The sequence below is a fragment of the Polypterus senegalus genome, chromosome 12 (assembly GCF_016835505.1).
Source record: "Polypterus senegalus isolate Bchr_013 chromosome 12, ASM1683550v1, whole genome shotgun sequence".
Classification (NCBI taxonomy): domain Eukaryota; kingdom Metazoa; phylum Chordata; class Cladistia; order Polypteriformes; family Polypteridae; genus Polypterus; species Polypterus senegalus.
The window spans coordinates 8,880,473-8,896,242 of NC_053165.1; the positions used below are offsets into that span (position 1 = coordinate 8,880,473).

The following is a 15,770-nucleotide window of genomic DNA, read 5'->3' on the forward strand; positions in this document are numbered from 1 at the left end:
GATACTACCACCAGCATGTTTCACAGATGGGATGAGGTTCTTATGCTGGAATGCAGTGTTTTCCGTTCTCCAAACATAACGCTTTTCATTTAAACCAAAAAGTTCTATTTTGGTCTCATCCGTCCACAAAACGTTCTTCCAACAGCCTTCTGGTTTGTCCACGTGATCTTTAGCAAACTGCAGACAAGCAGCAATGTTTTTTTTGGAGAGCAGTGGCTTTCTCCTTGCAGCCCTGCCATGCACACCATTGTTGTTCAGTGTTCTTCTGATGCTGGACTCATGAACATGAACATTAGCCAATGTGAGAGAGTCCTTTAGTTGGGGTCCTTTGTGACCTCGCCGACTATTACACGTGTGCCTTGCTCTTGGAGTGACCTTTGTTGGTCGACCACTCCTGGGGAGGGTAACAATGGTCTTGAATTTCCTCCATTTGTACACAATCTGTCTGACTGTGGATTGGTGGAGTCCAAACTCTTTAGAGATGGTTTGGTAACCTTTTCCAGCCTGATGAGCATCAACAACTCTTTTTGTGAGGTCCTCAGAAATCTCCTTTGTTCGTGCCATGATACACTTCCACAAACACGTGTTGTGAAGAGCAGACTTTGATAGATCCATGTTCTTTAAATAACACAGGGTGCCCACTCACACCTGATTGGCATCCCATTGACTGAAAACACCTGACACCTCACCTTCAAACTAACTGATCATCCGAGAGGTTCACATACTTTTGCCACTCACTGATATCTAATATTCAATCGTTTTCCTTTATAAATAAATGACCAAGCATAATATTTGTGTCTCATTTGTTTAACTTGTTTCTCTTTATCTACTTTTAGGACTTGAGTGAAGATCTGATGATGTTTTAGGTCGTATTTATACAGAAATATAGAAAATTCTAAAGGGTTCACAAACTTTCAAGCACCACTGTACTTGGGTAAAGAAAAGCAAAATGGACTGATAAACATGGTGGATGATTAGCACATGCCCGGTACTCTCTCAGTGTGACAAGAACCATCCTATAAACCCACAGGTTAGATGTCAACCTCATGCTGTCTGCTTGTGGACTTCCTCCCACATTATGAAGTCAAGCGACACTGGGCAAACAGGCAGCTCTAACCTGGCCCCATTATAAGCAAGTATAGCCCAAGATGGACTGATGCCCTGTCCGTGACTGCCTCCCTCCCACCTTGCACTCAATGCTAAATAAGGAATACAGAAAACTGACAGTTGGGAAGAGTTAAGTTACAGGCTTTGATGCTCTGTGAACACTGCCATCGAAATTCAGAGAAACTGCTGTGCTAAGCAAGAAATAAAACAAAACAAAATGTTTTATCACCCGAGTAATGAATGCAACAGCACTCCCTACAGTTCATTTTCAGTACTTCACTGTATGTTAAACCACAGAACCAAATGTGCCACTGACATTTTTACAGGCAGGAAACCATCATTTTCAAAAAAAAGGTCACGAAAAATTAACTGCATGGTGTAGACCAGGGGTCCTCAGTCGCGGTCCTGGAGGGCCGCAGTGGCTGCAGGTTTTGCTCCAACGCCTTAGAACATCGCTGTCGAATGCGCCATTCACCGTCTGTCCTTGTGGATGACACCCTTCACATCAAAGAAGCAAATGAGCATTGACTTGGTGTTGCTGTGAACTTGTTGAGCTTTTTTGGGTCTTTCAAATCACTCATTTTCACGAGCAACCCTTCACAGACACAACCGAAGTTTAAACGAGAACCGCGACTTGAAAAACAACTGCGCTGACGTTATAACGCGTGATGACAGCTCTCAAGGACAACGTGAACTGCCATCTAGTGGCAATTGATATAACCAAACCCTTCTGGCTGCAGAATAAATGCATTCCAGGAACTTTTGGATCACACCTCGTATCAGTTGTTTAGGTGACCCACCGGGTGGCATGGTGGCGCAGTTAGGAGACCCGTCTGGGTTCACTTCCCGGGTCCTCCCTGCGTGGAGTTTGCATGTTCTCCCCGTGTCTGCGTGGGTTTCCTCCCACAGTCCAAAGACATGCAGGTTAGGTGTATTGGTGATCCTAAATTGTCCCTGGTGTGTGCTTAGTGTGTGTGCCCTGCCCGGGGTTTGTTTCCTGCTTTGCGCCCTGTGTTAGCTGGGATTGGCTCTAGCAGACCCCCCATGACCCTGTAGTTCGGATATAGCGGGTTGGATAATGGATGGAGGTGATCCACAGTGACACACAACGGAGACTCACTTTTGGGTCAGTCTGCCCAGCAGTTGAGAAACACTGGTCTAGACAAAATGGCTAATTTGCCCGTGGCACAGTAAGCATACACAGTGCTTGTCAGATACTCATAGGAAGAGACGACACATGCGACTTCCACCTCAGCCAGCACCAAACAGAATGACACAAACAGGCAAGAAATACGACAAGCACTTTATTGTTAAGACATCACATTTTATTTTCTGTACTAAAAAAATAAAAAGCCCTCAGAATGTACGATACAGTGTCATGTTAAACCAGATAAATAACAAAATGGTTTAGCATGTGGCACTGCATTCACGCTGCCTGGGTGGACTTTGCATGTTCTCCGCATGATGGAGTAGGTTTCCTCTGGAAAGCCCACAGTTCCTTCCACATGTTGTGCCACATCCCATCTGGCCCAGTGCAAGTGACTGGACGCCTTTTGATGAATCGACGTCCTGTCCGCTGTTGGCTCGTGCAGCCACTGCTCAAACACGGCAAAAGCAATCTCTCATTCCAAGATTAGGGAGAAAACGGCAAGATTCCACAGGACAACAACCGAGTGGCCCAAGTAAATTCTGAATACAACGTAATGCATCTATGACTCCAAATTGGATTACACACATTCAACGACGGGCGCCCACTGTTTTCAAAGGGTAGGCACTCATGATTAAAAGGGTCAAATCATAGTTTAAAAAAAGGTCAAGTGTGTATTCTACTTGACCGCCATTAGTTTTTCCTCTTTTGTTTGAAGGGCATTCACGTTTTCAAGATGGTGATCATCTGTTAACAATGAACAATACTTCTGACAAGGCTAAATCTAAAGAAGCCGTGACGTCTATCAAGTCACAAACAGTATGCACTAATATTTAAACACCTGCTTGTTTACTAAAAAGAACACATTGTTTGAAAGTGTGGCCGGTTATATAATGCACTTTGAAGAAGAAAAAAGGTGGCCGTAAATAAAACTGAACACAGATTATTTTATATGTGAGCCACATACCTGATCATAATTGGTTCCATTGAATAAAAAGTGGAAGGCTGAATTACAAAGCAAACCGTTTCTTCTTGGTGTGCAACCAGAGGCAGCCACTTTATTATGTATTGAAAACAAAAAAAATCAAACGTCCGTGTGAATGTTTTGCAGATTTCTAGCCTTGACTAAACGCCATCAGGCGTCTTCGGCTTCAGCCTGCATTTTGTACTTGCCCCTCATCTCCTTTGGTAAAGGAATCAGTCCGGGACAGGGTACCTGCCCTTCCACTTCGCACATGCATTCCCGTGGGAAATACTTCTTTGGCCCAAAGTTTGCAGGGTTTGAATGAACCATTTTAGCTAATTCTTCAGCGTGGAGCACCTCTCTGCAATAAAAAAAAAAAAAAAAGGAAAAATTAAATAAAAGCCACAAGTGTCCTTTCGTTTCATACCAATGCTTTCTAGAGCTAGCCTCTAACTTGTTCTGGGTGTTAGTTTAACAACCCTCATATTAAAACCACCTACATGTCGAATTAAATCAGTTGAAATCTGTTCAGGGCCTACCCTGGTGCCATCAAGTCGATGACAGGAACCAACCCAGAAGGGGTGCCACTCCACTGCTCATTACACTCATGCACAGACCTATACAAGGCCAATCTAGAGGGCTGTATTAACCCAACAAGCATATTTTTGTGGTGTGGAAAGAAAAACCTTGATAGGCCCTAAGAGAAAGCGCCAGCTCCACACAGGCAGAGCCAAGGCTGTCTAGCACACTACATGGTAGCTTATTCCATGTATCTATGGTTCACTCCTGGATGGTTGGGGGAAATAAACATTTGCACGTAATTTACCCTTAAGTTTCCACCAGTGCCACTGTGCTCTTGTTGAACTCATTTTACAGTAACAGCTGCTTTCAAGTGTACCGAAATGGCCAAATATTTTACACCTTTCGACAACCGCCAATGCCTCTTAAACATCTTAGATTGACAGGTGACGATTTCAGTAGTGGACACTTTGATGTTTCTGAATGTTTAAACTCTCAAAAGCTGGATGTGAAGTTATCGATGAAACCGGTTGTGTGCTTACAACGCTTGACAGATGCCGAATGTCACTTCAACACAACAAGTCCTACAAATACTGTCGTCATTGAAACAAACCATGAAACTCAAACCGATTATGACAGCAGCAATCCAAGCTGTGAGATTTGAGACAAGATTACTGTTCACATGGCCGACTGTACGTTACATGCTCAAGAGTAAGCTCAGCGCACAGCTTGGTCAGATTACAACCGGAGGGCCGAACTCACAATGTGGTATACAAAGAGATCCTTAACAAATAATTATTGGTATATTTTCCCTCAGTTTAAAAAGGTTTAATTTTCTTCTTAATAAAAATTTTAAGGCAGTACTTCGCCACTGTGAAGCGCGGGTATTTTGCTAGTGTGTATATATATATATATATATATATATATATATATATATATATATATATACACACACACACACAGTGGTGTGAAAAACTATTTGCCCCCTTCCTGATTTCTTATTCTTTTGCATGTTTGTCACACAAAATGTTTCTGATCATCAAACACATTTAACCATTAGTCAAATATAACACAAGTAAACACAAAATGCAGTTTTTAAATGATGGTTTTATTATTTAGGAGAAAAAATCCAAACCTACATGGCCCTGTGTGAAAAAGTAATTGCCCCTGAACCTAATAACTGGTTGGGCCACCCTTAGCAGCAATAACTGCAATCAAGCGCTTGCGATAACTTGCAATGAGTCTTTACAGCTCTGGAGGAATTTTGGCCCACTCATCTTTGCAGAATTGTTGTAATTCAGCTTTATTTGAGGGTTTTCTAGCATGAACCGCCTTTTAAGGTCATGCCATAGCATCTCAATTGGATTCAGGTCAGGACTTTGACTAGGCCACTCCAAAGTCTTCATTTTGTTTTTCTTCAGCCATTCAGAGGTGGATTTGCTGGTGTGTTTTGGGTCATTGTCCTGTTGCAGCACCCAAGATCGCTTCAGCTTGAGTTGACGAACAGATGGCGGACATTCTCCTTCAGGATTTTTGGTAGACAGTAGAATTCATGGTTCCATCTATCACAGCAAGCCTTCCAGGTCCTGAAGCAGCAAAACAACCCCAGACCATCACACTACCACCACCATATTTTACTGTTGGTATGATGTTCTTTTTCTGAAATGCTGTGTTCCTTTTACGCCAGATGTAACGGGACATTTGCCTTCCAAAAGTTCAACTTTTGTCTCATCAGTCCACAAGGTATTTTCCCAAAAGTCTTGGCAATCATTGAGATGTTTCTTAGCAAAATTGAGACGAGCCCTAATGTTCTTTTGCTTAACAGTGGTTTGCGTCTTGGAAATCTGCCATGCAGGCCGTTTTTGCCCAGTCTCTTTCTTATGGTGGAGTCGTGAACACTGACCTTAATTGAGGCAAGTGAGGCCTGCAGTTCTTTAGACGTTGTTCTGGGGTCTTTTGTGACCTCTCGGATGAGTCGCCTCTGCGCCTTGGGGTAATTTTGGTCGGCCGCCACTCCTGGGAAGGTTCACCACTGTTCCATGTTTTTGCCATTTGTGGATAATGGCTCTCACTGTGGTTCAATGGAGTCCCAAAGCTTTAGAAATGGCTTTATAACCTTTACCAGACTGATAGATCTCAATTACTTCTGTTCTCATTTGTTCCTGAATTTCTTTGGATCTTGGCATGATGTCTAGCTTTTGAGGTGCTTTTGGTCTACTTCTCTGTGTCAGGCAGCTCCTATTGAAGTGATTTCTTGATTGAAACAGGTGTGGCAGTAATCAGGCCTGGGGGTGGCTACGGAAATTGAACTCAGGTGTGATACACCACAGTTAGGTGATTTTTGAACAAGGGGCAATTACTTTTTCACACAGGGCCATGTAGGTTTGGATTTTTTTTTCTCCCTAAATAATAAAAACCATCATTTAAAAACTGCTTTTTGTGTTTACTTGTGTTATATTTGACTAATGGTTAAATGTGTTTGATGATCAGAAACATTTTGTGTGACAAACATGCAAAAGAATAAGAAATCAGGAAGGGGGCAAATAGTTTTTCACACCACTGTATATAAAAATAAAATAAATGACAGCACCTCATCACTGACACTACTTATCACCAAATTCTGATAAGGTTCCTCAGACCATCTCTGCTTTCCACGTTTTAGTAAATTCTGCACCCACCTACACCCATAGAACTCCTATTTTTTATGTTGATGTTCAATCTCTCATGTGGCACCTTCTCAAAAGCCCTCTGAGAATCAAAATTAATAACATATGCACAACTCTAATTGTATTCTTTTGTTTCTTCCTCAAAGAAATCTAGCTTATTAGTAAAGCACAACCTCCCCAATCTGAGCCCATGCGGACTGTTCCCTCAAACTCCTTTTCTGGCCATGTGCTGCACCATCTTCTCCATAATAACTACTTCCATTAATATACCTGTACATAGAATAAAATACTGCCCAGGATAACTTAAAGGTCCCAGGTGCGCTCCGCTCATCTAAATGCATTAACAAAAAATGCAGAAAGTGACTTACTCAGGTTTTCCGAGGATTTTTTTGACGTGCTGCAAGATTTCTTTGTTAGTCTTCCCTTCTGTGTCCACCAAGACCTGACTACCATCATCTGTGGTAAAAAAGAAAATAAATGTACAGTGGACTGAACCTGTCTGAGCCCTCCCTGTAGCTACCACTCGATTGATTTCTGAGGATGACCCATTTTGCCAGGGTGCACACATCTCATCTTTTTAGAGCTTCTGTAACTACTGGTGAGGTGTGTGTTGTAAAAGGCGCTATAAAGGAACAACTAACTGTAAAGCTTATGTAATTCAGGCAACACAGAAGTGGATTCAGGAGCGGGGCTCCTCTCAAATTCAGCAACTTAACTTGTCAGCTTTTCTTCTATCTGGACACCAAGAGCATAGGCTCAGGCCCACAATGACAAGCATGCCACTTGCTAGACTGTCCAAACCTGCGTTGAAGAGAGTATGTTTGTTTGTTTGTGTGTGTGTGTCTGTGCGCATATTTGATGTTGCCCAGAGATGAAATGGAGTTTCAGCTAGAGCTGGTCCCTACCTCATGGCAAGAAAGCCTGTATTAAAAGAATTTAGGATCTGAAAATGGAGCTTAAGCCATAAGGAAAGGCATTAAATAAAAATGACTTCCCCAAATGGATTCCTCACAATTTCGGAAACTGCCTCAAACAAATGATTCCATTTCATTACGGTCTTGAGAATTACGTACAGTATTGTCCCGGGAATCCAAACGAAAAATTCAAGCAAATTTTGCCTCGGAATCCAAACCCCTAGCACGTTGCTTGTGCGTACGTTTGCCAAGGGCGCAGGCCACCCATACGCTTTGCCGTTCAGTTTGTTGTCGGATGCTGTAATGAAAGCATCTCGTGATTTCCTCTGCTAATTTTATGCTTTTGTGCCTGTTTTGTGTTTTTTCTTTATAGAACAACAACTTAGTGTATCCGCCATGGGTCCTAAAAAGTGTAGTAAGGAAAATAACAGCAAGAGGAAAGCTGTTAAACCTACAATTTTTAATTTTATCAATTTACATTTTTTTTTTTAAATTAATTTTATTACAATCCATACATAGTAATCAAGTTTTTACAAAAAGAAGAATTATGTTAAGAACAGATCAATCCCTACCCCTGAGAGAGAGCAAGCCGAACGGCGTAAGATTTAAGGCTTGTAAACATACCTAAATTAATAAATTCTCTGTGCTTTATAAACTTATTTTAAAATATTACTGATTAGATCCTGCCATGTTTTGAAAAAAGTCTGTACAGATCCTCTAACTGAGAATTTGATTTTTTCCAATTTCAAATTATATAACACATCAGTTTCCCACTGACTTAAAAGAGGAGAGTTTGGGTTCTTCCAGTTTATCAGAATAAGTCTGCGTGCCAAGAGTGTAGTGAAGGCAATCACAGTTTGTCGTCCTCCACTTTAAGCCCCTCTGGAAGACCACCAGACACAGCTGTTAGTGGGTTAGGAGGGATTGTGGCACCAATGTTTGTCCAGAATAAAGTTAATTTGGTGCAGGCCCAGAACATGTGACCCAGCGAGGCTGGAGCTCGATTGCAACGTTCGCAGGTTGGCTCTCGCCCTGGAAACATTTTTGAGAGTTTTAGTCGAGACAGATGTGCTCGATATATAATTTTGAGTTGTATAATTGTATGCTTTGCGCATATGGAGCTCGAGTGAATTCTCTGCATTGCTACTTTCCACTCCTTTTCTGATATATTAATTGAGAGATCTTTTTCCCAGTGTCCTCTTGGATCTTTGAAAGGAAGGGATTGTAAAAAGATTTTATATATTATAGAGATGGAGTCTAAGTCCTTGAGATTGAGCAATATTTTTTCCAGCGTGGATGAGGGTGCAAGATGAGGAAAACCTGGAAGGTTCTGTTTAACAAAGTTCCTGATTTGAGAATAGTGAAAGAAATGTGTAGCTGGAATGTTAAATTTGGAATGTAATTGTTCATAGGATGCAAAGACGTTGTCTGTATAAAGATCTCTAAGCAAGTTAATTCCAATTTTTATTCAAATATTATTATTTGTTAATATTTTACCATAAAATACAATATATTTACTGTTAAAATCATTTTGAAAATTCGAGTTTGTGAGACCCAGGAACGGATTAATCCAGTTTCTATTATTTTAAAGAGGAAAAATTGTGTTAGAACTCGAGCGGAGATCTGGAATGGATTAAATTCGGATTCCAAGGTATGACTGTACTTTAATTTTGCCAACTTGAAACAATCTGGGAGAACAGAGAGGCTGTCACATTAACAAGGAAACTGGACAATTAAAGCTGAAACAGAAGGAAGAAAGTGCAGCAGACAAGGCAACTGCCCCTCACTTAAATTCCTGATACGATATCAGTGCTTAAGCACGCATCGACGCTCTATAGGGTGGTCCAGATCTAATTATGCAGTTTTACTTACGCTATAACTTATTAAGTTTATTACATAGAAAATCACCCAAAAAATCCTGGACCATCGAGAAGTATGCAAACTGAAGACACGAAGAATCGTCTTCGCACCGAACTGGAATCGTCCCCGCATAAATCAAAGTCATCCAAACGATCTGGATCTGCATAATTAGATCTGGACCACCCTGTACTTTGAAATGGTGTGGTATGGGAAAGGCACTATATAAAATGAAGTGTAAAAGATTGACTAACTGGAAGCACAACATGACCAAAACACATCCAGCACCCAAGTTTTGAGACTTACCCAGATAAAACCTCAGGAATGGTGAAGGCGTTATGTTCTTGAACATGACGACTTGTACCCAGGGGTTCTTGTACTGAATTTGAGGAACATTGAAGAAGACAAACTTTCTGCAAGACAAGGAGAGTGGAGGACTAAAATGTACAGTTCAACTCTTAAATTTCCACAGACACTAAAATAAGAGAAAGTACAGTAGAGTCTCGCTTATCCAACATTCCGTATTATCCGACGTCCCACCGCAAAAAAAAAAAATGCATCAATCGGCAACAAGAGCTGCTAGTTGTGAGCGTAGTCTATTTTTTGTTGCTCCTGACTCTGCCGCAGCTAATTACAGTGGAACCTCGGTTTGCGATCCTAATTCGTTATGGAAATGTACTCGCAATCCAAAGCACTCGTATATCAAAGCGAATTTCCCCATAAGAAATAATGGAAACTCAGATTCGTTCCACAACCCAAAACTATTCATATAAAAATGTTTAATACGAAATATAAAGTAAAAATACATCAAACAAATTGACCTGCACCTTACCTTTGAAAAGAATCCTGGCTGGTGTGAGGGAGTTTCTAAACTCTTGTGGGATTCCACCCAACGGGACGACACGCGGAAGAGCATCTCAAAGCAATCGCAGTCTCCCAGCGCTGTAACAGTTTGATGTAAAAGCCAATCCGAAAAGATCGTGGACATGCGATAAGCGCCTGCCGTTGATGGGTGATACAAGGAACTAGTGATGGGTCGTTCTTGAACGAATCTTTAATGTGACTCGGGAAGAAAGAGTCGTCTCGTGGGAGTGATTCGTTCAGTCGCGCCTGCGCATTTGCGCAACTTCCTATAGTTTCTGTATTGGAATTGATTCACCCGTTTCGAGTCTCCGGGTTTTTCAAGTCGTTCGTTCATCACGTGACAGCCCCATAAGCTTAACCAACTCAGTCTGAGCCGGAAACAGAATTGATTAGTTCATCTCGAGTCTTGGTTCGAGTCGTCGTTCATCACGCAGAATTGATTCGTTCATCACGCGACAGCCCCATAAGGGTAACCTAGTATGCAGTCTGCCGGAAACAGGAATTGAACAAAATGACTCGAAAAATGATTCGTTCATTTTGCTGAATGAGACTCAAAGGTCCGAGTCGGTAAAATGATCCGAACTTCCCATCACTACAAGGAACAAGGGAAATTATCAATGCGCTGGGCTCAGTGTTACTTTCCCCCCGACCCTGCCTGACTGCTGTGTCTGTGTATAGGAGAATGGCAGATCCCGCTACATTAAATAACCGCGCGGTTACTGTTTCAAGCTTAATAAAGCTGGTGTTGCTAAAAGTACTGAGACTCGGCTTCGAGTTTTCGGGTGCAAGACGGGGACTCGCATGTCACAGCACAAACACACACGCGCGGTCACAATGCTGTAGTAAACCGTATACGCTCGTACAGATGTTGACTATATGAGTGACGGAGTTAAGGCTCTAGAAACTGCAATTAATTACATCGAGCAACAAGAAGAAGCTACAGAAATCAACATAATGATGCTGCAAAGATGGCGAGACTTGACAGCGAAGAAACGGCACTCGTCAGGAAAGCAGACTGCGATCAAAAATGTCTTTAAATCATCACAGGACTGAACTTTTTAAGTAGAGTCCATACTGTATTTAACGTCAGACAATTCTGTAACTGTAAGTTCATTTTTTCAGTTATTTATTCTGTTGTTTTGTAAAACATGATTATTAGGTTCATAATGTGTAAAATTATAACATAGTTTAACGTTTAATAGGTTTTTTCTTAACACCTGCCATTATCCAACGTTCGGCCGGCCCACTTATGTCGGATAAGCGAGACTCTACTGTAGATGGAAGGATAGGCTGTACATAATTCAACATTTTAAGCCCTGCAAATCAATCCTTTGTGTGTTTAGGTTTTTGATAAATTATCTTTGGGATTTTTGACTGTTCCATGAAAGACAATTGCTTCTGCTTTGACAGATTTCATGTTGATGATGTTACTTAAAACGCATTGGTTATAACTGAAATACCAGGACTAAAGTCTGCAGATGACAAAGGCCAACCAAACCATTTATTTTAACCAGTCCTTTACAGACTGCTACCTGTAAGCCACCATCTTCACCTCATCTGTAACATCTGAAGTCTGTTGGCAGGTGGTATCGCTGTCAAACTACTCTACTTTCCAATAATTTTCAGTCAAAGCCTTTATGTACTTATTCTTGAGTCAAGATGTACACAGAGGTGGGCTTTTGTGTCATCAAGAGTCCTCACTCAGAAGTAAAATGCAACACAATGATTACAAATGGTGGGAAACACTGGCAGCTGCAAGGAAAGAAGAAAAATGAGTGGTCTGGACTGCAAATGGGGCAAAGGCTCTCTGAACTTTGAAACCTTTATCCAGGGCTGTGGAGTCGGAGTCGAGGAGTTGGAGACAATTTTGGGTACCTGGAGTCGGCAAAAAGTTAACCGACTCCGACTCCTAGTAAATTTAAATGGGAATTAAAAAAATAAGTTGAAATGTCCCAATTCACAAACAGTCATAATGAACTACTTCTCTGCTGTAAGAATAAAGCCCAATGCATGCAGTGCATAATGTTACCACAAAACGAACATGTCAAGTAACCATGAAGCATGCTTTTCATTGACTGTATGCGTCACTATATGGGATGTATTGCACAGGTGAGGTGCGGCACCGCTTTCCATTGTGTCGTGTTCCACTGTTACAGGGAACTGTGAACCTAGCCTAAAGCCCCCCATACATTTACAAATGCACTGCCGATTTTTCGGCCGTTCAATGAGTCATCACGCGTCAAACGCCTAAAAAAATCATCTGGTGTGTTCTCAGCTCCGTCGGCTCCCCTTCGCTATGCGCTAGTGAAGGGGCGAAGGAGCCGAGAACACAGATCTCCCTACCGGTCTCCAGCAGAGGCTCGTTCTGCTGATCAGCTGGCCGGTGAGTGACACAATGCACTAAACTTCCGGCTGGCTGACAGAGGAGACGGCCACTGCAGCAGACAGAGGCATCACATTACTTTGGATGGGGACGGTGGTCGAGATTTTCGGCAAGCTGGATCTGCCCGTCCATGTGGACACCCGCAACTCTCGGCCGCCAATCAATTGTGTTTGTCTTTAATCTGGCATTATAGTAGTGTGTTGGCTTCCTAGCCAGTAGTTCTGTGGTGAAATGACATGTATGTTGCCTTCCTTTTCTTCAATGGATGTAGAAAATACATTAGCACAGTATATACATACAGAGGAGTCGGAAGATTTAGAAACTGAGGAGTCGGAGCATTTATCTCCCGACTCCACAGCCCTGCCTTTATCAATATCCGTTACATGCTTCTTGTTTGTGATGACCAAGGGAAAAATGAAATGACATGGTAAAAGTTACCACCTTATTCAGGTATGCTCAAAATGGACTGGCTGTCAAAAATAAGGCAATGCTGTCGTACTTCTGCAGCGCAACATATTTGGAACAGTAATGAAAAATCATGAGGCAATCGTGTAATCAGTCACCACCGTGATTCCTAGTTATATAATGCTAACTCATGCTATAAGATTTTAGTCCCAGTTTTTAAACTTGCCGTCAGCTTTCTCAGATTGGCAACTAAATCCCCAAATTAGAGCTGATCATCAACACTCGTCAAGTACAAACAGTGCAGTTGCACATCTGAGCCAGTCTTTGAGCTGTTACAGATTGCCCAACTTTCTTAAGCATGTTTGAAACTATTGGCACAAAGTCTTGTAGTGCGATCTGAGCTATGGCAAGTAGTGAGAAAGGCAATACCTAATAATAGGATGGAAATCCGAGAGGAAGCTGCTTTTCTGGTTTCACTTAAATCGGATGTGCTCTTTCGGTTTTGGCAATAGACGCTATTTGTTGGTGGAGAAGAATTTATGAGCATGAAATAATCTTTGCTGTGGTGGGCTGGCGCCCTGCCCGGGGTTTGTTTCCTGCCTTGCGCCCTGTGTTAGTTGGGATTGGCTCCAGCAGACCCCCGTGACCCTGTAGTTAGGATATAGCGGGTTGGATAGTGGATGGATGAAATAATCTGACTGCCACAGACGCCATAAGGTTCAGCAACTGCAATCACTAAATGTGACATAACCTCTGATTTGAAGGCAAGTGGGCTTAACACAACCAGAACCCAACAGATGTATGGGCCGATCGTCAGGTTTTCGTCACCATTTATGCACATTAACAAATATAAACACTTATCCTCTAACAACGTGTTTCTAAACTTGTGAAGGTTGTGACCCACATGTGGGTTACTGGGGTGGCCTAGATGGGTCATCAACTTAAATATAAACAGAATAATCAATTTTAATGTTTAGGGGGGTGGCTGTAGATTGCAGTTCTACACCCAGTCACAGGGACATTTTGCCGGTACTTACCGAATACCGAACAGACTGACATGAGCCCAGGTACGAGCAGATGACAATCAGTATACACCGCACCATACGCATGTAAGGATGAGAGCGATACAACACACCAGCCAAAATCCCGAAAGCGTACTTATACAGGGCACAGTCAGTCGACCCCTCACGTGCACTCCGCCGACATACCCGCACACGCTAAAGCCAGGACTGCCAGCAAACATACAGTACCTTCACGTATTATGGACAAGAACAACCAAAACGGACGATGTATGTATTTTTTTGAAAGTCTACAGACTTCAAACACAACGCGCGCAAACTCAAACCCGGCCCGCGTCGACCCTGACCTTGCGCCCTCGCTCAGTTCTCCATGCGTGTTGTAGTTGACAGTCATGATCTTCACAGTATTTTTGAAGAAGATGTCCGACTTCTGGAGGTATTCGATCGTCCTCCTTATCGGAAACCTCCCCTTCATAGGCATCGTCAAGGCTTTATTTCTCACAAGTAGAACTAAAACAGATCCATACCGGCAGCACGCTACCGCCTCCCGTAAACAAGCGTACCCAGTCAATCGCTTGTGCGCAGGAAGGCGCAATGCATCATGGTCGATGGAGTAAATTAACTGAAGCGACTGAACATTTATTTGTCTTGAATTAAGTTGGACATATTATTCATGATGACTAAAAACAATTTACTATCCTCGCTTTGTTTTATTTATCCTTGCAATATTTCCATTTATTCAATCTAAGTTTTTGTGAAGCGCCTACATTTCCCGGGGCGCCTTGCGAGGAAGATTCGGAAGTCGTATCCCACAACCGCAGCTGATTCATTAAACCATATAATCGCTAAGCCGCTTCAGGCAGCTGCGTCAATAGACCCGCCATGTTGGGACGGTCGAATTCTCATTTTAAAGGTATATTCATTTTACCCGAAACGTTGATAGAATGCCTCAAAACTACGAAACCTGTAACTGCAAGACGAGACGAGGGGAAACCTGCAGACTCGACAGCAAAGGTTCGCTTCTCAAAGCTGAGAGCTCTTTCATGTGTGTTTTAATTTTATTACTAATTTGTGATTTCCATTACCAGGATTGCCTAGTTAACTCTGTCTGAATAAAAAGTACAAGCAAACAGCAATATAGTAATATTTTTTGTGTAAACGGTATCATCCCAAAATCTTTATTAAAGGTTTACTGTTTGTTGTATGGATATAAGTAATGCTATTTTATTTTTTAGTGTTAATTCAGTTGTGTACTCCATTTTATACAAATCACATATATTTTAATGTTATCAATATGTGCAAAATAATACTGTTTCAATGATATTAATATTCGAGATTACACAAGGATATGTTTAAACTGCCTGTCCAAAGTTTGGAATGGACTGTCCTATGGGCCATTATTAAGTCTTTTAATAATCACTTCGTTTAAATAAAATAGACAAGATCCCAGAAATGTATGCAAGTGATTCTATTTAATGTTTCAAATATTTTGGGCACAAACAGCTACTTGATGAGATTTTGATCACCACTTTGCAGATCCAAGGCATTTGGATATTACCTGCATTGCAGTATGGCTGTCGGTGTTCTTCTAAGCAGTCTGCTGTATTTAGGGTCCTCTGGTGGTATTTGAAGGTGGGCCGCAGTTCCAAACGTCTCCCGCCTTCCTTCCTCTATACACGCTAATCAGACAAGCTGACCTTCTTACTACACTCTTGGCAATAAGACGCCAAAGTGGTTCTTCAGGGGAACACGAAAGAACCCTCCGCATGAAGGTTCCAGAAAGAACTTTCAGTTATTTCAGTTCATAACAAGTAACATAAATAACAGATTTGTAAAGTACCTGTGGGTTTCTGGTAACACAGGCTCCGTTCAGGTTTGCTTGGTCTGCTGTAGCCCACTAGACATTAAAAGATCTGTGTTTAGTC

The 15,770-nt window shown here is 41.9% G+C and overlaps 1 protein-coding gene across 1 annotated transcript; it reads right to left on the reverse strand.

Moving 5' to 3' along the window:
* Nucleotides 1–2,398: 2,398 nt before the first annotated feature.
* On the reverse strand, nucleotides 2,399–14,444 carry mrps25 (mitochondrial ribosomal protein S25). Its single transcript, XM_039771413.1, has 4 exons — nucleotides 14,193–14,444; nucleotides 9,481–9,587; nucleotides 6,772–6,859; nucleotides 2,399–3,579 (listed from the first exon to the last, which is right to left on the reverse strand). Exons 1-4 carry the CDS (start codon nucleotides 14,324–14,326, stop codon nucleotides 3,390–3,392), a joined length of 519 nt encoding a protein of 172 aa, XP_039627347.1. The 5' UTR covers nucleotides 14,327–14,444; the 3' UTR covers nucleotides 2,399–3,389.
* Nucleotides 14,445–15,770: the final 1,326 nt, after the last annotated feature.